This window comes from Coregonus lavaretus (genome assembly GCF_964263955.1).
Source record: "Coregonus lavaretus genome assembly, chromosome: 17".
Taxonomy (NCBI): Eukaryota; Metazoa; Chordata; class Actinopteri; order Salmoniformes; family Salmonidae; genus Coregonus; species Coregonus lavaretus.
In genome coordinates this window covers 50,695,513-50,717,233 of record NC_140004.1, presented here as the reverse complement: position 1 = coordinate 50,717,233, position 21,721 = coordinate 50,695,513, and the positions used below count along the sequence as shown (strand labels likewise).

Sequence of the window (21,721 nt, the reverse complement as noted above, 5' to 3'; positions counted from 1 at the left end):
CTCCCTATTATACTACATCATGTCCCACAGCTCAGAGACAGGTCCATCTATTCTACAGCCTCTCCTCCCTATTATACTACATCATGTCCCACAGCTCAGAGACAGGTCCATCTATCCTACAGCCTCTCCTCCTTATTATACTACATCATGTCCCACAGCTCAGAGACAGGTCCATCTATTCTACAGCCTCTCCTCCTTATTATACTACATCATGTCCCACAGCTCAGAGACAGGTCCATCTATTCTACAGCCTCTCCTCCTTATTATACTACATCATGTCCCACAGCTCAGAGACAGGTCCATCTATCCTACAGCCTCTCCTCCTTATTATACTACATCATGTCCCACAGCTCAGAGACAGGTCCATCTATTCTACAGCCTCTCCTCCCTATTATACTCCATCATGTCCCACAGCTCAGAGACAGGTCCATCTATTCTACAGCCTCTCCTCCTTATTATACTACATCATGTCCCACAGCTCAGAGACAGGTCCATCTATTCTACAGCCTCTCCTCCCTATTATACTACATCATGTCCTTTCTCCTCCAGACTGACTTCAATCTGACATAACATCCTTATATCCTTAATATGATATCATTTAACATGTCTGAATAACAGCTGAATGACACAGATGATCACCATTCAGGCCATTCTACTGCTGTTCTTACTGATAGCGTCAGCATTTTGACGTGGTCATTTTTGGGCTTTCAGCTGAAATATAATTTGTTCCATTTTAGCTCCTGGTGTCAATTTTAGTTGTGAACTCTTAACTGAACACCAGGGACATTTGTCCCATTACTCTGTCAGGACTGTAGATTTCAGGGCAGGCCATAGGGAGGCTGGCCATAGGGAGGCTGGCCATAGGGAGGCTGGCCATAGGGAGGCTGGCCATAGGGAGGCTGTCAGCCACATAGACATATAATTAGGGCATACTCATCAGACCATAGCAAATAGACTGCCCCCTTATGGGTACACTGGGTACAGCCCAGATGATGGAAAGGTAGTGGGGAGCTGGATAGGTAGTGGGGAGCTGGAGAGGTAGTGGGGAGCTGGGTGGGGAGCTGGAGAGGTAGTGGGGAGCTGGAGAGGTAGTGGGGAGCTGGAGAGGTAGTGGGGAGCTGGAGAGGTAGTGGGGAGCTGGAGAGATAGTGGGGAGCTGGAAAGGTAGTGGGGAGCTGGATAGGAAGTGGGGAGGTAGTGGGGAGCTGGAGAGGTAGTGGGGAGCTGGAGAGTTAGTGGGGAGCTGGAGGGGAGCTGGAGAGGTAGTGGGGAGCTGGTGAGGTAGTGGGGAGCTGGAGAGGTAGTGGCGAGCTGAAGGGGAGCTGGAGAGGTAGTGGGGAGCTGGAGAGGTAATGGGCAGGCCGGAGGAGCTGGAGAGGTAGTGGGGAGCTGGAGAATAAGTGGGGAGCTGGAGAGTTAGTGGGGAGCTGGAGAGGTATTGGGGAGCTGGAGAGGTATTGGGGAGCTGGAGAGGTAGTGGGGAGCTGGAGAGTTAGTGGGCAGGCCGGAGGAGCTGGAGAGGTAGTGGGGAGCTGGAGAGTTAGTGGGGAGCTGGAGAGGTAGTGGGGAGCTGGAGAGGTAGTGGGGAGCTGGAGAGGTAGAGGGGAGCTGGAGAGGTAGTGGGGAGCTGGAGAGGTAGTGGGCAGGCCGGAGGAGCTGGAGAGGTAGTGGGGAGCTGGAGGAGCTGGAGAGGTAGTGGGGAGCTGGAGAGGTAGTGGGGAGCTGGAGATGAAGTGGGGAGGCCAGAGGAGCTGGAGAGTTAGTGGGGATCTGGAGATTTAGTGGGGATCTGGAGAGGTAGTGGGGAGCTGGAGAGGAAGTAGGGAGCTGGAGAGGTAGTGGGGAGCTGGAGAGGTAGAGGGGAGCTGGAGAGGAAGTGGGGAGCTGGAGAGGTAGTGGGGAGCTGGAGAGGTAGTGGGGAGCTGGAGAGGTAGTGGGGAGCTGGAGAGGTAGTGGGGAGCTGGAGAGGAAGTGGGGAGCTGGAGAGGTAGTGGGGAGCTGGAGAGTTAGTGGGCAGGCCGGAGGAGCTGGAGAGTTAGTGGGGAGCTGGAGAGTTAGTGGGGAGCTGGAGAGGTAGTGGGGAGCTGGAGAGGTAGTGGGGAGCTGGAGAGGTAGTGGGCAGGCCGGAGGAGCTGGAGAGGTAGTGGGGATCTGGAGAGGTAGTGGGGAGCTGGAGAGGTAGTGGGGAGCTGGAGAGGTAGTGGGGAGCTGGAGAGGTTGTGGGGAGCTGGATAGGTAGTGGGGATCTGGATAGGTAGTGGGGATCTGGAGAGGTAGTGGGGAGCTGGAGAGGTAGTGGGCAGGCCGGAGGAGCTGGAGAGAATAGTGGGGAGCTGGAGAGGTAGAGGGGAGCTGGAGAGGTAGTGGGGAGCTGGAGAGGTAGTGGGCAGGCCGGAGGAGCTGGAGAGGTAGTGGGGAGCTGGAGAGGTAGTGGGGAGCTGGAGAGGTAGTGGGGAGCTGGAGAGGTAGTGGGCAGGCCGGAGGAGCTGGAGAGGTAGTGGGGAGCTGGAGAGGTAGTGGGGAGCTGGAGAGTTAGTGGGCAGGCCGGAGGAGCTGGAGAGGTAGTGGGGAGCTGGAGAGGTAGTGGGGAGCTGGATTGGTAGTGGGGAGCTGGAGAGGTAGTGGGCAGGCCGGAGGAGCTGGAGAGGTAGTGGGGAGCTGGAGAGGTAGTGGGGAGGCCAGAGGAGCTGGAGAGGTAGTGGGGAGCTGGAGAGGTAGTGGGGAGCTGGAGAGGTAGTGGGGATCTTGAGAGGTATTGGGGAGGCCAGAGGAGCTGGAGAGGTAGTGGGGAGCTGGAGAGGTAGTGGGGAGCTGGAGAGGTAGTGGGGAGCTGGAGAGGTAGTGGGGAGCTGGAGAGGTAGTGGGGATCTGGTGATGTAGTGGGGATCTGGAGAGCTAGTGGGGAGCTGGAGAGGTAGTGGGGAGCTGGAGAGGTAGTGGGGAGCTGGAGAGGTAGTGGGGAGCTGGAGAGTTAGTGGGCAGGCCGGAGGAGCTGGAGAGGTAGTGGGGAGCTGGAGAGGTAGTGGGGAGCTGGAGAGGTAGTGGGGAGCTGGAGAGGTAGTGGGCAGGCCGGAGGAGCTGGAGAGGTAGTGGGGAGCTGGAGAGTTAGTGGGGAGGCCGGAGGAGCTGGAGAGGTAGTGGGGATCTGGAGAGTTAGTGGGGAGCTGGAGAGGTAGTGGGGAGCTGGAGAGGTAGTGGGGAGGCCGGAGGAGGTGGAGAGGTAGTGGGGAGCTGGAGAGTTAGTGGGGATCTGGAGAGTTAGTGGGGATCTGGAGAGGTAGTGGGGATCTGGAGAGGTAGTGGGGATCTGGAGAGGTAGTGGGGATCTGGAGAGGTAGTGGGGAGCTGGAGAGGTAGTGGGGAGCTGGAGAGGTAGTGGGGAGCTGGAGAGGTAGTGGGGATCTGGAGAGGTAATGGGGAGCTGGAGAGGTAGTGGGGATCTGGAGAGGTAGTGGGGAGCTGGAGAGGTAGTGGGGAGCTGGAGAGTTAGTGGGGAGCTGGAGAGGTAGAGGGGAGCTGGAGAGGTATTGGGGAGCTGGAGAGGTAGTGGGGAGCTGGAGAGTTAGTGGGCAGGCCGAAGGAGCTGGAGAGGTAGTGGGGAGCTGGAGAGTTAGTGGGGAGCTGGAGAGGTAGTGGGGAGCTGGAGAGGTAGTGGGGAACACAGAGGAGCTGGAGAGGTAGTGGGGAGCTGGAGAGTTAGTGGGGAGCTGGAGAGTTAGTGGGGAGCTGTAGAGGTAGTGGGGAGCTGGAGAGGTAGTGGGGAGCTGGAGAGGTAGTGGGGATCTGGAGAGGTAATGGGGAGCTGGAGAGGTAGTGGGGATCTGGAGAGGTAGTGGGGAGCTGGAGAGGTAGTGGGGAGCTGGAGAGTTAGTGGGGAGCTGGAGAGGTAGAGGGGAGCTGGAGAGGTAGTGGGGAGCTGAAGAGGTAGTGGGGAGCTGGAGAGGTAGTGGGCAGGCCGGAGGAGCTGGAGAGGTAGTGGGGAGCTGGAGAGGTAGTGGGGAGCTGGAGAGTTAGTGGGCAGGCCGGAGGAGCTGGAGAGGTAGTGGGGAGCTGGAGAGGTAGTGGGCAGGCCGGAGGAGCTGGATAGGTAGTCAGGATCTGGAGAGGTAGTGGGGAGCTGGAAAGGTAGTGGGGAGCTGGAGAGGTAGTGGGCAGGCCGGAGGAGCTGGAGAGGTAGTGGGGAGCTGGAGAGGTAGTGGGGAGCTGGAGAGGTAGTGGGGAGCTGGAGAGGTAGTGGGGAGGCCAGAGGAGCTGGAGAGGTAGTGGGGAGCTGGAGAGGTAGTGGGGAGCTGGAGAGTTAGTGGGCAGGCCGGAGGAGCTGGAGAGGTAGTGGGGAGCTGGAGAGGTAGTGGGGAGCTGGAGAGGTAGAGGGGAGCTGGAGAGGTAGTGGGGAGCTGGAGAGGTAGTGGGCAGGCCGGAGGAGCTGGAGAGGTAGTGGGGAGCTGGAGAGTTAGTGGGCAGGCCGGAGGAGCTGGAGAGGTAGTGGGGAGCTGGAGAGGTAGTGGGGAGCTGGAGATGAAGTGGGGAGGCCAGAGGAGCTGGAGAGTTAGTGGGGATCTGGAGAGTTAGTGGGGATCTGGAGAGGTAGTGGGGAGCTGGAGAGGAAGTAGGGAGCTGGAGATGTAGTGGGGAGCTGGAGAGGTAGAGGGGAGCTGGAGAGGAAGTGGGGAGCTGGAGAGGTAGTGGGGAGCTGGAGAGGTAGTGGGGAGCTGGAGATGAAGTGGGGAGGCCAGAGGAGCTGGAGAGTTAGTGGGGATCTGGAGAGTTAGTGGGGATCTGGAGAGGTAGTGGGGAGCTGGAGAGGAAGTAGGGAGCTGGAGAGGTAGTGGGGAGCTGGAGAGGTAGAGGGGAGCTGGAGAGGAAGTGGGGAGCTGGAGAGGTAGTGGGGAGCTGGAGAGGTAGTGGGGAGCTGGAGAGGTAGTGGGGAGCTGGAGAGGAAGTGGGGAGCTGGAGAGGTAGTGGGGAGCTGGAGAGTTAGTGGGCAGGCCGGAGGAGCTGGAGAGGTAGTAGGGAGCTGGAGAGGTAGTCGGGAGCTGGAGAGGTAGTGGGGAGCTGGAGAGGTAGTGGGCAGGCCGGAGGAGCTGGAGAGGTAGTGGGGAGCTGGAGAGTTAGTGGGGAGCTGGAGAGGTAGTGGGGAGCTGGAGAGGTAGTGTGGAGCTGGAGAGGTAGTGGGGAGCTGGAGAGGTAGTGGGGAGCTGGAGAGGTAGTGGGCAGGCCGGAGGAGCTGGAGAGGTAGTGGGGATCTGGAGAGTTAGTGGGGAGCTGGAGAGGTAGTGGGCAGGCCGGAGGAGCTGGAGAGGTAGTGGGGAGCTGGAGAGTTAGTGGGGAGCTGGAGAGGTAGTGGGGAGCTGGAGAGGTAGTGTGGAGCTGGAGAGGTAGTGGGGAGCTGGAGAGGTAGTGGGGAGCTGGAGAGGTAGTGGGCAGGCCGGAGGAGCTGGAGAGGTAGTGGGGATCTGGAGAGTTAGTGGGCAGGCCGGAGGAGCTGGAGAGGTAGTAGGGAGCTGGAGAGGTAGTGGGCAGGCCGGAGGAGCTGGAGAGGTAGTGGGGATCTGGAGAGTTAGTGGGCAGGCCGGAGGAGCTGGAGAGGTAGTGGGGAGCTGGAGAGGTAGTGGGCAGGCCGGAGGAGCTGGAGAGGTAGTGGGGAGCTGGAGAGATAGTGGGGAGCTGGAGAGGAAGTGGGGAGGCCAGAGGAGCTGGAGAGGTAGTGGGGAGCTGGAGAGTTAGTGGGGATCTGGAGAGGTAGTGGGGAGCTGGAGAGGTAGTGGGGAGCTGGAGAGGAAGTAGGGAGCTGGAGAGGTAGAGGGGAGCTGGAGAGGAAGTGGGGAGCTGGAGAGGTAGTGGGGAGCTGGAGAGGTAGTGGGGAGCTGGAGAGGTAGTGGGGAGCTGGAGAGGAAGTGGGGAGCTGGAGAGGTAGTGGGGAGCTGGAGAGTTAGTGGGCAGGCCGGAGGAGCTGGAGAGGTAGTAGGGAGCTGGAGAGGTAGTCGGGAGCTGGAGAGGTAGTGGGGAGCTGGAAAGGTAGTGGGCAGGCCGGAGGAGCTGGAGAGGTAGTGGGGAGCTGGAGAGTTAGTGGGGAGCTGGAGAGGTAGTGGGGAGCTGGAGAGGTAGTGTGGGGCTGGAGAGGTAGTGGGGAGCTGGAGAGGTAGTGGGGAGCTGGAGAGGTAGTGGGCAGGCCGGAGGAGCTGGAGAGGTAGTGGGGATCTGGAGAGTTAGTGGGGAGCTGGAGAGGTAGTGGGCAGGCCGGAGGAGCTGGAGAGGTAGTGGGGAGCTGGAGAGTTAGTGGGGAGCTGGAGAGGTAGTGGGGAGCTGGAGAGGTAGTGTGGAGCTGGAGAGGTAGTGGGGAGCTGGAGAGGTAGTGGGGAGCTGGAGAGGTAGTGGGCAGGCCGGAGGAGCTGGAGAGGTAGTGGGGATCTGGAGAGTTAGTGGGCAGGCCGGAGGAGCTGGAGAGGTAGTAGGGAGCTGGAGAGGTAGTGGGCAGGCCGGAGGAGCTGGAGAGGTAGTGGGGATCTGGAGAGTTAGTGGGCAGGCCGGAGGAGCTGGAGAGGTAGTGGGGAGCTGGAGAGGTAGTGGGCAGGCCGGAGGAGCTGGAGAGGTAGTGGGGAGCTGGAGAGATAGTGGGGAGCTGGAGAGGAAGTGGGGAGGCCAGAGGAGCTGGAGAGGTAGTGGGGAGCTGGAGAGGTAGTGGGGAGCTGGAGAGGTAGTGGGGAGCTGGAGAGGAAGTAGGGAGCTGGAGAGGTAGTGGGGAGCTGGAGAGGTAGTGGGGAGCTGGAAAGTTAGTTGGCAGGCCGGAGGAGCTGGAGAGGTAATGGGCAGCTGGAGAGTTAGTGGGGAGCTGGAGAGGTAGTGGGGAGCTGGAAAGATGGTAGTGGGGAGCTGGAGAGGTAGTGGGGAGCTGGAGAGGTAGTGGGGAGCTGGAGAGGTAGTGGGGAGCTGGAGAGTTAGTGGGCAGGCCGGAGGAGCTGGAGAGGTAGTGGGGAGCTGGAGAGGTAGTGGGCAGGCCGGAGGAGATGGAGAGGTAGTGGGGAGCTGGAGAGGTAGTGGGGAGCTGGAGAGGTAGTGGGGAGCTGGAGAGGTAGTGGGGATCTAGAGAGGTAGAGGGGAGCTGGAGAGGTAGTGGGGATCTGGAGAGGTAGTGGGGATCTGGAGAGGTAGTGGGGAGCTGGAGAGGTAGTGGGGAGCTGGAGAGGTAGTGGGGAGCTGGAGAGGTAGTGGGGAGCTGGAGAGGTTGTGGGGAGCTGGATAGGTAGTGGGGATCTGGAGAGGTAGTGGGGAGCTGGAGAGGTAGTGGGCAGGCCGGAGGAGCTGGAGAGAATAGTGGGGAGCTGGAGAGGTAGAGGGGAGCTGGAGAGGTAGTGGGGAGTTGGAGAGGTAGAGGGTAGCTGGAGAGGTAGTGGGGAGCTGGAGAGGTAGTGGGCAGGCCGGAGGAGCTGGAGAGGTAGTGGGGAGCTGGAGAGGTAGTGGGGAGCTGAAGAGGTAGTGGGGAGCTGGAGAGGTAGTGGGCAGGCCGGTGGAGCTGGAGAGGTAGTGGGGAGCTGGAGAGGTAGTGGGGAGCTGGAGAGTTAGTGGGGAGCTGGAGAGGTAGTGGGCAGGCCGGAGGAGCTGGATAGGTAGTCAGGATCTGGAGAGGTAGTGGGGAGCTGGAAAGGTAGTGGGGAGCTGGAGAGGTAGTGGGCAGGCCGGAGGAGCTGGAGAGGTAGTGGGGAGCTGGAGAGGTAGTGGGGAGCTGGAGAGGTAGTGGGGAGCTGGAGAGGTAGTGGGGAGGCCAGAGGAGCTGGAGAGGTAGTGGGGAGCTGGAGAGGTAGTGGGGAGCTGGAGAGGTAGTGGGGATCTTGAGAGGTATTGGGGAGGCCAGAGGAGCTGGAGAGGTAGTGGGGAGCTGGAGAGGTAGTGGGGAGCTGGAGAGGTAGTGGGGAGCTGGAGAGGTAGTGGGCAGGCCGGAGGAGCTGGAGAGGTAGTGGGGAGCTGGAGAGTTAGTGGGGAGGCCGGAGGAGCTGGAGAGGTAGTGGGGAGCTGGAGAGGTAGTGGGCAGGCCGGAGGAGCTGGAGAGGTAGTCGGGAGCTGGAGAGGTAGTGGGGAGCTGGAGAGTTAGTGGGGAGGCCGGAGGAGCTGGAGAGGTAGTGGGGAGCTGGAGAGGTAGTGGGGAGCTGGAGAGGTAGTGGGGAGGCCAGAGGAGGTGGAGAGGTAGTGGGGAGCTGGAGAGTTAGTGGGGATCTGGAGAGTTAGTGGGGATCTGGAGAGGTAGTGGGGATCTGGAGAGGTAGTGGGGAGCTGGAGAGGTAGTGGGGATCTGGAGAGGTAGTGGGGAGCTGGAGAGGTAGTGGGGAGCTGGAGAGGTAGTGGGGAGCTGGAGAGGTAGTGGGGAGCTGGAGAGGTAGTGGGGATCTGGAGAGGTAATGGGGAGCTGGAGAGGTAGTGGGGAGCTGGAGAGGTAGTGGGGAGCTGGAGAGTTAGTGGGGAGCTGGAGAGGTAGAGGGGAGCTGGAGAGGTATTGGGGAGCTGGAGAGGTAGTGGGGAGCTGGAGAGTTAGTGGGCAGGCCGGAGGAGCTGGAGAGGTAGTGGGGAGCTGGAGAGTTAGTGGGGAGCTGGAGAGGTAGTGGGGAGCTGGAGAGGTAGTGGGGAGCTGGAGAGGTAGAGGGGAGCTGGAGAGGTAGTGGGGAGCTGGAGAGGTAGTGGGCAGGCCGGAGGAGCTGGAGAGGTAGTGGGGAGCTGGAGAGTTAGTGGGCAGGCCGGAGGAGCTGGAGAGGTAGTGGGGAGCTGGAGAGGTAGTGGGGAGCTGGAGATGAAGTGGGGAGGCCAGAGGAGCTGGAGAGTTAGTGGAGATCTGGAGAGTTAGTGGGGATCTGGAGAGGTAGTGGGGAGCTGGAGAGGAAATAGGGAGCTGGAGAGGTAGTGGGGAGCTGGAGAGGTAGAGGGGAGCTGGAGAAGGAAGTGGGGAGCTGGAGAGGTAGTGGGGAGCTGGAGAGGTAGTGGGGAGCTGGAGAGGTAGTGGGGAGCTGGAGAGGAAGTGGGGAGCTGGAGAGGTAGTGGGGAGCTGGAGAGTTAGTGGGGAGCTGGAGATGAAGTGGGGAGCTGGAGAGGTAGAGGGGAGCTGGAGAGGTAGAGGGGAGCTGGAGAAGGAAGTGGGGAGCTGGAGAGGTAGTGGGGAGCTGGAGAGGTAGTGGGGAGCTGGAGAGGTAGTGGGGAGCTGGAGAGGAAGTGGGGAGCTGGAGAGGTAGTGGGGAGCTGGAGAGTTAGTGGGCAGGCCGGAGGAGCTGGAGAGGTAGTGGGGAGCTGGAGAGGTAGTGGGGAGGCCAGAGGAGCTGGAGAGGTAGTGGGGAGCTGGAGAGGTAGTGGGGAGCTGGAGAGGTAGTGTGGAGCTGGAGAGGTAGTGGGGAGCTGGAGAGGAAGTGGGGAGCTGGAGAGGTAGTGGGGAGCTGGAGAGGTAGTGGGCAGGCCGGAGGAGCTGGAGAGGTAGTGGGGAGCTGGAGAGTTAGTGGGGAGCTGGAGATGAAGTGGGGAGCTGGAGAGGTAGTGGGGAGCTGGAGAGGAAGTGGGGAGCTGGAGAGGTAGTGGGGAGCTGGAGAGTTAGTGGGCAGGCCGGAGGAGCTGGAGAGGTAGTGGGGAGCTGGAGAGGTAGTGGGGAGGCCAGAGGAGCTGGAGAGGTAGTGGGGAGCTGGAGAGGTAGTGGGGAGCTGGAGAGGTAGTGGGGAGCTGGAGAGGTAGTGGGGAGCTGGAGAGGAAGTGGGGAGCTGGAGAGGTAGTGTGGAGCTGGAGAGGTAGTGGGGAGCTGGAGAGGTAGTGGGGAGCTGGAGAGGTAGTTGGGAGCTGGAGAGGTAGTGTGGAGCTGGAGAGGTAGTGGGGAGCTGGAGAGGAAGTGGGGAGCTGGAGAGGTAGTGGGGAGCTGGAGAGGTAGTGGGCAGGCCGGAGGAGCTGGAGAGGTAGTGGGGAGCTGGAGAGTTAGTGGGGAGCTGGAGATGAAGTGGGGAGCTGGAGAGGTAGTGGGGAGCTGGAGAGGAAGTGGGGAGCTGGAGAGGTAGTGGGGAGCTGGAGAGGTAGTGGGCAGGCCGGAGGAGCTGGAGAGGTAGTGGGGAGCTGGAGAGTTAGTGGGGAGCTGGAGATGAAGTGGAGAGGCCAGAGGAGCTGGAGAGTTAGTGGGGATCTGGAGAGGAAGTGGGGAGCTGGAGAGGTAGTGGGGAGCTGGAGAGGTAGTGGGGAGCTGGAGAGGTAGTGGGGAGCTGGAAAGGTAGAGGGTAGCTGGAGAGGTAGTGGGGAGCTGGAGAGGTAGTGGGCAGGCCGGAGGAGCTGGAGAGGTAGTGGGGAGCTGGAGAGGTAGTGGGGAGCTGGAGAGGTAGTGGGGAGCTGGAGAGGTAGTGGGGAGCTGGAGAGGTAGTGGGCAGGCCGGAGGAGCTGGAGAGGTAGTGGGGAGCTGGAGAGGTAGTTGGCAGGCCGGAGGAGCTGGAGAGGTAGTGGGGAGCTGGAGAGATAGTGGGGAGCTGGAGAGGAAGTGGGGAGGCCAGAGGAGCTGGAGAGGTAGTGGGGAGCTGGAGAGTTAGTGGGGATCTGGAGAGGTAGTGGGGAGCTGGAGAGGTAGTGGGGAGCTGGAGAGGAAGTAGGGAGCTGGAGAGGTAGTGGGGAGCTGGAGAGGTAGTGGGGAGCTGGAAAGTTAGTGGGCAGGCCGGAGGAGCTGGAGAGGTAGTGGGCAGCTGGAGAGTTAGTGGGGAGCTGGAGAGGTAGTGGGGAGCTGGAAAGATGGTAGTGGGGAGCTGGAGAGGTAGTGGGGAGCTGGAGAGGTAGTGGGGAGCTGGAGAGGTAGTGGGGAGCTGGAGAGTTAGTGGGCAGGCCGGAGGAGCTGGAGAGGTATTGGGGAGCTGGAGAGGTAGTGGGCAGGCCGGAGGAGATGGAGAGGTAGTGGGGAGCTGGAGAGGTAGTGGGGAGCTGGAGAGGTAGTGGGGAGCTGGAGAGGTAGTGGGGAGCTGGAGAGGTAGTGGGGATCTAGAGAGGTAGAGGGGAGCTGGAGAGGTAGTGGGGATCTGGAGAGGTAGTGGGGATCTGGAGAGGTAGTGGGGAGCTGGAGAGGTAGTGGGGAGCTGGAGAGGTAGTGGGGAGCTGGAGAGGTAGTGGGGAGCTGGAGAGGTAGTGGGGAGCTGGAGAGGTTGTGGGGAGCTGGATAGGTAGTGGGGATCTGGAGAGGTAGTGGGGAGCTGGAGAGGTAGTGGGCAGGCCGGAGGAGCTGGAGAGAATAGTGGGGAGCTGGAGAGGTAGAGGGGAGCTGGAGAGGTAGTGGGGAGCTGGAGAGGTAGTGGGGAGCTGGAGAGGTAGTGGGCAGGCCGGAGGAGCTGGAGAGAATAGTGGGGAGCTGGAGAGGTAGAGGGGAGCTGGAGAGGTAGTGGGGAGCTGGAGAGGTAGTGGGGAGCTGGAGAGGAAGTAGGGAGCTGGAGAGGTAGTGGGGAGCTGGAGAGGTAGTGGGGAGCTGGAGAGGTAGTGGGGAGCTGGAGAGGTAGTGGGGAGGCCGGAGGAGCTGGAGAGGTAGTGGGGATCTGGAGAGGTAGTGGGGAGCTGGAGAGGTAGTGGGGAGCTGGAGAGGTAGTGGGCAGGCCGGAGGAGCTGGAGAGGTAGTGGGGAGCTGGAGAGGTAGTGGGGAGCTGGAGAGGTAGTGGGGAGCTGGAGAGGTAGTGGGGAGCTGGAAAGATGGTAGTGGGGAGCTGGAGAGGTAGTGGGGAGCTGGAGAGGTAGTGGGGAGCTGGAGAGGTAGTGGGGAGCTGGAGAGTTAGTGGGCAGGCCGGAGGAGCTGGAGAGGTATTGGGGAGCTGGAGAGGTAGTGGGCAGGCCGGAGGAGATGGAGAGGTAGTGGGGAGCTGGAGAGGTAGTGGGGAGCTGGAGAGGTAGTGGGGAGCTGGAGAGGTAGTGGGGAGCTGGAGAGGTAGTGGGGATCTAGAGAGGTAGAGGGGAGCTGGAGAGGTAGTGGGGATCTGGAGAGGTAGTGGGGATCTGGAGAGGTAGTGGGGAGCTGGAGAGGTAGTGGGGAGCTGGAGAGGTAGTGGGGAGCTGGAGAGGTAGTGGGGAGCTGGAGAGGTAGTGGGGAGCTGGAGAGGTAGTGGGGAGCTGGAGAGGTTGTGGGGAGCTGGATAGGTAGTGGGGATCTGGAGAGGTAGTGGGGAGCTGGAGAGGTAGTGGGCAGGCCGGAGGAGCTGGAGAGAATAGTGGGGAGCTGGAGAGGTAGAGGGGAGCTGGAGAGGTAGTGGGGAGCTGGAGAGGTAGTGGGCAGGCCGGAGGAGCTGGAGAGAATAGTGGGGAGCTGGAGAGGTAGAGGGGAGCTGGAGAGGTAGTGGGGAGTTGGAGAGGTAGAGGGTAGCTGGAGAGGTAGTGGGGAGCTGGAGAGGTAGTGGGGAGCTGGAGAGGAAGTAGGGAGCTGGAGAGGTAGTGGGGAGCTGGAGAGGTAGTGGGGAGCTGGAGAGGTAGTGGGGAGCTGGAGAGGTAGTGGGGAGGCCGGAGGAGCTGGAGAGGTAGTGGGGATCTGGAGAGGTAGTGGGGAGCTGGAGAGGTAGTGGGGAGCTGGAGAGGTAGTGGGCAGGCCGGAGGAGCTGGAGAGGTAGTGGGGAGCTGGAGAGGTAGTGGGGAGCTGGAGAGGTAGTGGGGAGCTGGAGAGGTAGTGGGGAGCTGGAGAGGTAGTGGGGAGCTGGAGAGGTAGTGGGGAGCTGGAGAGGTAGTGGGCAGGCCGGAGGAGCTGGAGAGGTAGTGGGGATCTGGAGAGGTAGTGGGGAGCTGGAGAGGTAGTGGGCAGGCCGGAGGAGCTGGAGAGAATAGTGGGGAGCTGGAGAGGTAGAGGGGAGCTGGAGAGGTAGTGGGGAGCTGGAGAGGTAGGGGGCAGGCCGGAGGAGCTGGAGAGAATAGTGGGGAGCTGGAGAGGTAGAGGGGAGCTGGAGAGGTAGTGGGGAGCTGGAGAGGTAGTGGGGAGCTGGAGAGGTAGTGGGCAGGCCGGAGGAGCTGGAGAGGTAGTGGGGAGCTGGAGAGGTAGTGGGGAGCTGGAGAGGTAGTGGGGAGCTGGAGAGGTAGTGGGCAGGCCGGAGGAGCTGGAGAGGTAGTGGGGAGCTGGAGGGGTAGTGGGGAGCTGGAGAGTTAGTGGGCAGGCCGGAGGAGCTGGAGAGGTAGTGGGGAGCTGGAGAGGTAGTGGGGAGATGGAGAGGTAGTGGGGAGGCCAGAGGAGCTGGAGAGGTAGTGGGGAGCTGGAGAGGTAGTGGGGAGCTGGAGAGGTAGTGGGGATCTTGAGAGGGATTGGGGAGGCCAGAGGAGCTGGAGAGGTAGTGGGGAGCTGGAGAGGTAGTGGGGAGCTGGAGAGGTAGTGGGGAGCTGGAGAGGTAGTGGGGATCTGGTGATGTAGTGGGGATCTGGAGAGCTAGTGGGGAGCTGGAGAGGTAGTGGGGAGCTGGAGAGGTAGTGGGGAGCTGGAGAGTTAGTGGGGAGCTGGAGAGTTAGTGGGCAGGCCGGAGGAGCTGGAGAGGTAGTGGGGAGCTGGAGAGGTAGTGGGGAGCTGGAGAGGTAGTGGGGAGCTGGAGAGGTAGTGGGCAGGCCGGAGGAGCTGGAGAGGTAGTGGGGATCTGGAGAGGTAGTGGGGAGCTGGAGAGGTAGTGGGGAGCTGGATAGGTAGTGGGGAGGCCTTAGGAGGTGGAGAGGTAGTGGGGAGCTGGAGAGTTAGTGGGGATCTGGAGAGTTAGTGGGGATCTGGAGAGGTAGTGGGGATCTGGAGAGGTAGTGGGGATCTGGAGAGGTAGTGGGGAGCTGGAGAGGTAGTGGGGAGCTGGAGAGGTAGTGGGGAGCTGGAGAGGTAGTGGGGAGCTGGAGATGTAGTGGGGAGCTGGAGAGGTAGTGGGGTTCTGGAGAGGTAGTGGGGATCTGGAGAGGTAGTGGGGAGCTGGAGAGGTAGTGGGGAGCTGGAGAGGTAGTGGGGAGCTGGAGAGGTAGTGGGGAGCTGGAGAGGTAGTGGGGTTCTGGAGAGGAAGTGGGGAGCTGGAGAGGTAGTTGGGGAGCTGGAGAGTTAGTGGGCAGGCCGGAGGAGCTGGAGAGTTAGTGGGGAGCTGGAGAGGTAGTGGGGAGCTGGAGAGGAAGTGGGGAGCTGGAGAGGTAGTGGGGAGCTGGAGAGTTAGTGGGCAGGCCGGAGGAGCTGGAGAGTTAGTGGGGAGCTGGAGAGGTAGTGGGGAGCTGGAGAGGTAGTGGGGAGCTGGAGAGGTAGTGGGCAGGCCGGAGGAGCTGGAGAGTTAGTGGGGAGCTGGAGAGGTAGTGGGGAGCTGGAGAGGTAGTGGGGAGCTGGAGAGGTAGTGGGGATCTGGAGAGGTAGTGGGGAGCTGGAGAGGAAGTGGGGAGCTGGAGAGGTAGTGGGGAGCTGGAGAGGTAGTGGGGAGCTGGAGAGGTAGTGGGGAGCTGGAGAGTTAGTGGGGAGCTGGAGAGTTAGTGGGGAGCTGGAGAGGTAGTGGGGAGGCCGGAGGAGCTGGAGAGGTAGTGGGGAGCTGGAGAGTTAGTGGGCAGGCCGGAGGAGCTGGAGAGGTAGTGGGGAGCTGGAGAGGTAGTGGGCAGGCCGGAGGATCTGGAGAGGTAGTGGGGAGCTGGAGAGGTAGTGGGGAGCTGGAGAGGTAGTGGGGAGCTGGAGAGGTAGTGGGGAGCTGGAGAGGTAGTGGGGAGCTGGAGAGATAGTGGGCAGGCCAGAGGAGCTAAAATGGGCGGCAGGTAGACTAGCTGTTAGGAGTGCTGGGCAATTAACTGAAAGGTCACTGGTTCGAATCCCCGAGTCGACTAATATGTTGATGTGCCCTTGAGCAAGGCACTTAACCCTAATTGCTTCAAAAGTCGCTCTGGATAAGAGTGTCTTCTAAATGACAATGACAGGAGCAGTAGTGTGGGGCTAGACAGGGAACATACAGTGAGGGTTAGGGTTAGATACATAACATACATACCCTCACTGGATTCATTCTCCAAGACAAATTAAATCTCATTAGAAATCAACATCCCTGACAACATCCCTAACTCACACTATCTCTCTCTCTCTCTCTCTCTCTCTCTCTCGTGTGTTTGTACAGGCTGGGTATGGAGCATGATGGTCAGGGGAATCGTTGTGGAGACGAGACAGCCATGGGGAGTGTGATGGCTCCACTGGTTCAAGCTGCCTTCCATCGATACCACTGGTCCATGTGTAGCGGACAGGAGCTCAAGAGATATATACAGTATGTTTCCCTCTATCACCCTACTATTACTAGTATTGTTACTTTACTATTACGTTACAATGACCTTACCATTACTAATATTAATACTATTACTATTAATTTTACTATTACTAGTATTATTACTTTACTGTTACTAAAACTAAGACTATTACTATTAATTTGCTGTTACTAAATCTAAGACTTTTACTATTATTTTACTAGTATTATTACTTTAGTTTTACCTAACCCTAACCCTAACCCTTTACTATTACTATATTATTACTATTGATATTACTATTACTAATACAAATAATATAACTACTATGACATGATTTGGAAAGGCACACACATGTCTATATAAGGTCCCACAGTTGACAGTGCATGTCAGAGCAAAAACCTGTCACGAACGTCGAACGGAGTAGACCAAGGCGCAGCGTGATGAGCGAACATACTTTATTTAAAGAGAGAAAACACTCGAACAAAACAACAAACGATACGTGCAGTCCTACGGTTAAACACAACCAACATGGAACAAACCAAACGGAACAAGATCCCACAACTACTGTGGGTAAACTGGCAGTTTAAATGTGGTTCCCAATCAGAGACAACCAGCCACAGCTGACACTCGTTGCCTCTGATTGAGAAACACACTGGCCAACATAGAAATAGCACACATAGAACAACAACACAGAAACCAAACACATAGAATCTACACACCCTGGCTCAACATATAGAGTCCCCAGAGCCAGGGTGTAACAAAACCGAGCCATGAGGTCGAAGGACTTGTCTGTAGAGCTCTGAAACAGGATTGTGTCGAGGCACAGATCTGGGGAAGGGTAACAAAAAATTACTGCAGCATTGAAGGTCCCCAAGAACACAGTGACCTCCATCATTCTGAAATGGAAGAAGTTTGGATCCACCAAGACTCTTCCTAGAGCTGGCCACCCGGCCAAACTGAGCAATCGGGGGAGAAGGGACGTGGTCAGGGAGGTGACCAAGAACCCGATGGTCACTCTGACAGAGCTCCAGAGTTCCTCTGTGGAGATGGGAGAACCTTCCAGAAGGACAACCATCTCAGCAGCACAACCATCTCTGCAGACAGAAGCCACTCCTCAGTAAAAGGCACATGACAGCCCGCTTGGGCAGATTCTCTGGTCTGATGAAACTAAGATTGAACTCTTTGGCCTGAATGCCAAGTGTCACGTCTGGAGGAAACCTGGCACCATCCCTATGGTGAAGCATGGTGGTGGCAGCATAATGCTGTGGGGATGTTTTCAACAGCAGGGACTGGGAGACTAGTCAGAATCTAGGGTAAGATGAACGGAGCAAAGTACAGAGAGATCCTTGAAGAAAACCAGCTCCTGAGCACTCAGGACCTCAGACTGGGGCGAAGGTTCAACTTCCAACAGGACAACGACCCTAAGCACACAGCCAAGACAACGCAGGAGTGGCTTCGGGACAAGTCTCTGAATGTCCTTGAGTGGCCAAGCCAGAGCCCGGACTTGAACCCGATCTAACATCTCTGGAGAGACCTGAAAATAGCTGTGCAGCAATGCTCCCTATCCAACCTGACAGAGCTTGAGAGGATCTGCAGAGAAGAATGGGAGAAACTCCCCAAATACAGGTGTGCCAAGCTTGTAGCGTCATACTCAAGAAGACTCGAGGCTGTAATCGCTGCCAAAGGTGCTTCAACAAAGTACTGAGTAAAGGATCTGAATACTTATGTAAATGTAATTTTAATGTTTTTTGTTTTTAATAGATTTGCTTTGTCATTATGGGGTATTGTGTGTAGATTGATGAGGGGGAAAAACGATTTTATCCATTTTAGAATAAGGCTGGAACATAACAAAATGTGGAAAAGGTAATTGGGTCTGAATACTTTTCGAAGGCACTGTGTAATTAGAATATATGGGGTGATTAGAAATGAAGACACAATGTCAAGGCAGCAGGTCCTGCTCTCCCTCCTCCCCAAGCACCACAGCTCCCACTGGGGAACAGAAGACCCAATGTCAAGGCAGCAGGTCCTGCTCTCCCTCTTCCCCAAGCACCACAGCTCCCACTGGGGAACAGAAGACCCAATGTCAAGGCAGCAGGTCCTGCTCTCCCTCCTCCCCAAGCACCACAGCTCCCACTGGGGAACAGAAGACCCAATGTCAAGGCAGCAGGTCCTGCTCTCCCTCTTCCCCAAGCACCACAGCTCCCACTGGGGAACAGAAGACCCAATGTCAAGGCAGCAGGTCCTGCTCTCCCTCCTCCCCAAGCACCACAGCTCCCACTGGGGAACAGAAGACACAATGTCAAGGCAGCAGGTCCTGCTCTCCCTCCTCCCCAAGCACCACAGCTCCCACTGGGGAACAGAAGACCCAATGTCAAGGCAGCAGGTCCTGCTCTCCCTCTTCCCCAAGCACCACAGCTCCCACTGGGGAACAGAAGACCCAATGTCAAGGCAGCAGGTCCTGCTCTCCATCCTCCCCAAGCACCACAGCTCCCACTGGGGAACAGAAGACACAATGTTAAGTCGGCAGGTCCTGCTCTCCATCCTCCCCAAGCACCACAGCTCCCACTGGGGAACAGAAGACCCAATGTCAAGGCAGCAGGTCCTGCTCTCCATCCTCCCCAAGCACCACAGCTCCCACTGGGGAACAGAAGACCCAATGTCAAGGCAGCAGGTCCTGCTCTCCCTCCTCCCCAAGCACCACAGCTCCCACTGGGGAACAGAAGACCCAATGTCAAGGCAGCAGGTCCTGCTCTCCATCCTCCCCAAGCACCACAGCTCCCACTGGGGAACAGAAGACCTAATGTTAAGTCGGCAGGTGCACACAAAACAAGGCCCATGAAAACTGTGTGCAGTGCAAACGATTTGTTTGTGGGGTTTGCTCACACAAAGCCCAGAAGCTGTGTGCAGACTGTGGACCCCAAACATAAAGAGAAGATGAGATTGATTCATGTTTAAAGGCACGGGTGTAAAGGCACAGTGTCTGATACAATCAATATATTTCCACAAATATTTCAATTCATGCAATATGCAATTCATCCTTTAAAATTGTTCATGTGCTGGTACTTTTGTTTAGGAATACAGCAAGTCATTTCACCTGTGACCTGGCTGCTTATATTATTATTATATTTAGTTTCTACTTTGTCAAAAGAAGCAGTAACTGGACTTTATTAATTACTATAACTCTGTTACTAATCAAATCTACAAATAAAGTTGATCAAATGGATGACACTGTAAGGTTTTTATTGTTAAGGGAAACTGAAATAGGATATAGGCCGATGTTTTTTCTAGGATTTTGTAGAATTACACAAAACATATCCTTGACTCTATCTAAACAAATTACTATTGTCATTTTTTTACTGGATATATTTAGATTAAAATGTCTTCATGTAATTAATCCTTTATAATAGTTGATGCACTATTTATCAAGTGTTGGTGCTTATGTTTGCGGCACCTTGTGGGTTAGGGTTAGATATGCATCTGATGCTAAAGGGTGTCGTCCGGCAACATTCTCTAGAGGGTACTGATAGGCTGAAAGGCCAGGTGGTTCTAGTGTTAAACATCTCCATTTGTAGTGAACTTTAAAATAATTCACTGTGGGTACTGAACTTGATCATAATAAACTTATTTTAGAGCGCAAAACGGCCATCTCCCAAAATCTTTGGGGCCTCTCTGGCGATTGTAATTTACTTAGGCTTTCTGGGGCAGACCACAGATTTTTGCACCGCCAGGTTGCTACGCAGTAGCCAGCCAGTAGAATTCATGAGTTCACACTCCAGACCGGACACTGGGGGCCTGGTTATGTCTCCATGACACGCCATCTTAACCAACTTCATTTGGCTTCAATGCGCAATTGAGTCTTTACATAGGAATGAATGATGTTACCTGATCAATGGCTTTGTCCATTCGTATATCCAGTTATTGGTAAACCCTAGCAGTACTACTTATTTCTCTGAGAAGGAGGCTGATATAAAGCATTTTGCTAAAAGAAACATGATCATTTGTCTCTCTGAAATGAAACCATCAAGTGATAGATTTCAAACAAATACATATGTCGTTGAACAACCCCATGCCATGATTAGATAGTGAAAAAAGACACCAATCTCTTTCAGAATTTCTGTACTGTGAAAGGAGGCCCCCTCCTCTGGCCTGTTGCTGTGTTCTACAACATGCCTGTACTGTGAAAGGAGGCCCCCTCCTCTGGCCTGTTGCTGTGTTCTACAACATGCCTGTACTGTGAAAGGAGGCCCCCTCCTCTGGCCTGTTGCTGTGTTCTACAACATGCCTGTACTGTGAAAGGAGGCCCCCTCCTCTGGCCTGTTGCTGTGTTCTACAACATGCCTGTACTGTGAAAGGAGGCCCCCTCCTCTGGCCTGTTGCTGTATTCTACAACATGCCTGTACTGTGAAAGGAGGCCCCCTCCTCTGGCCTGTTGCTGTGTTCTACAACATGCCTGTACTGTGAAAGGAGGCCCCCTCCTCTGGCCTGTTGCTGTGTTCTACAACATGCCTGTACTGTGAAAGGAGGCCCCCTCCTCTGGCCTGTTGCTGTGTTCTACAACATGCCTGTACTGTGAAAGGAGGCCCCCTCCTCTGGCCTGTTGCTGTGTTCTACAACATGCCTGTACTGTGAAAGGAGGCCCCCTCCTCTGGCCTGTTGCTGTGTTCTACAACATGCTTGACGTGGCTGATATCAACTCACACATGTTGTTCAAGCAGTGAATCAACAACAACATGTCCAGGAGAGACTTCATACGGGCTCCAGGAGAGACTTCATACGGGCTCCAGGAGAGACTTCATACGGGCTACAGGAGAGACTTCATACGGGCTACAGGAGAGACTTCATACGGGCTACAGGAGAGACTTCATACGGGCTCCAGGAGAGACTTCATATGGGCTACAGGAGAGACTTCATACGGGCTACAGGAGAGACTTCATACGGGCTCCAGGAGAGACTTCATACGGGCTACAGGAGAGACTTCATACGGGCTCCAGGAGAGACTTCATACGGGCTACAGGAGAGACTTCATACGGGCTACAGGAGAGACTTCATATGGGCTACAGGAGAGACTTCATACGGGCTACATGAGAGACTTCATACGGGCTACAGGAGAGACTTCATACGGGCTCCAGGAGAGACTTCATACGGGCTACAGGAGAGACTTCATACGGGCTCCAGGAGAGACTTCATATGGGCTACAGGAGAGACTTCATACGGGCTACAGGAGAGACTTCATACGGGCTCCAGGAGAGACTTCATACGGGCTACAGGAGAGACTTCATACGGGCTCCAGGAGAGACTTCATACGGGCTACAGGAGAGACTTCATACGGGCTCCAGGAGAGACTTCATACGGGCTACAGGAGAGACTTCATACGGGCTACAGGAGAGACTTCATATGGGCTACAGGAGAGACTTCATACGGGCTACAGGAGAGACTTCATACGGGCTACAGGAGAGACTTCATACGGGCTCCAGGTGAGACTTCAGACGGGCTACATGAGACTTCATACGGGCTCCAGGAGAGACTTCATACGGGCTCCAGGAGAGACTTCATACGGGCTCCAGGAGAGACTTCATACGTGCTACAGGAGAGACTTCATACGGGCTCCAGGAGAGACTTCATACGGGCTACAGGAGATACTTCATACGGAATCCAGGAGAGACTTCATACGGGCTACAGGAGATACTTCATACGGGCTCCAGGAGAGACTTCATACGGGCTCCAGGAGAGACTTCATACGTGCTACAGGAGAGACTTCATACGGGCTCCAGGAGAGACTTCATACGGGCTACAGGAGAGACTTCATACGGGCTACAGGAGAGACTTCATACGGGCTACAGGAGAGACTTCATACGGGCTACAGGAGAGACTTCATACGGGCTACAGGAGAGACTTCATACGGAATCCAGGAGAGACTTCATACGGGCTACAGGAGAGACTTCATACGGGCTCCAGGAGAGACTTCATACGGGCTCCAGGAGAGACTTCATACATGCTACATGAGAGACTTCATACGGGCTACAGGAGAGACTTCATACGGGCTACAGGAGAGACTTCATACGGGCTACAGGAGAGACTTCATACGGGCTCCAGGAGAGACTTCATACGGGCTCCAGGAGAGACTTCATACGGGCTACAGGAGAGACTTCATACGGGCTACAGGAGAGACTTCATACGGGCTACAGGAGAGACTTCATACGGGCTACAGGAGAGACTTCATACGGGCTCCAGGAGAGACTTCATACGGGCTCCAGGAGAGACTTCATACGGGCTACAGGAGAGACTTCATACGGGCTACAGGAGAGACTTCATACGGGCTACAGGAGAGACTTCATATGGGCTCCAGGAGAGACTTCATACGGGCTACAGGAGAGACTTCATACGGGCTCCAGGAGAGACTTCATACGGGCTACATGAGGGACTTCATACGGGCTACATGAGAGACTTCATACGGGCTACAGGAGAGACTTCATACGGGCTCCAGGAGAGACTTCATACGGGCTACAGGAGAGACTTCATACGGGCTACAGGAGAGACTTCATACGGGCTCCAGGAG

The 21,721-nt window shown here is 56.9% G+C and overlaps 1 protein-coding gene across 1 annotated transcript in view; it reads left to right on the top strand.

Moving 5' to 3' along the window:
• Positions 1 to 21,721, top strand: part of LOC311144426 (A disintegrin and metalloproteinase with thrombospondin motifs 3-like) — a gene marked incomplete at both ends in the record, with an annotated part of 287,624 nt that overhangs the window by 112,435 nt on the left and 153,468 nt on the right. The window contains one exon of the mRNA XM_084180433.1: positions 15,045 to 15,188. Coding sequence (XP_084036559.1) covers positions 15,045 to 15,188 — 144 coding nt within the window. The remainder of the gene's footprint in view (positions 1 to 15,044; positions 15,189 to 21,721) is intronic.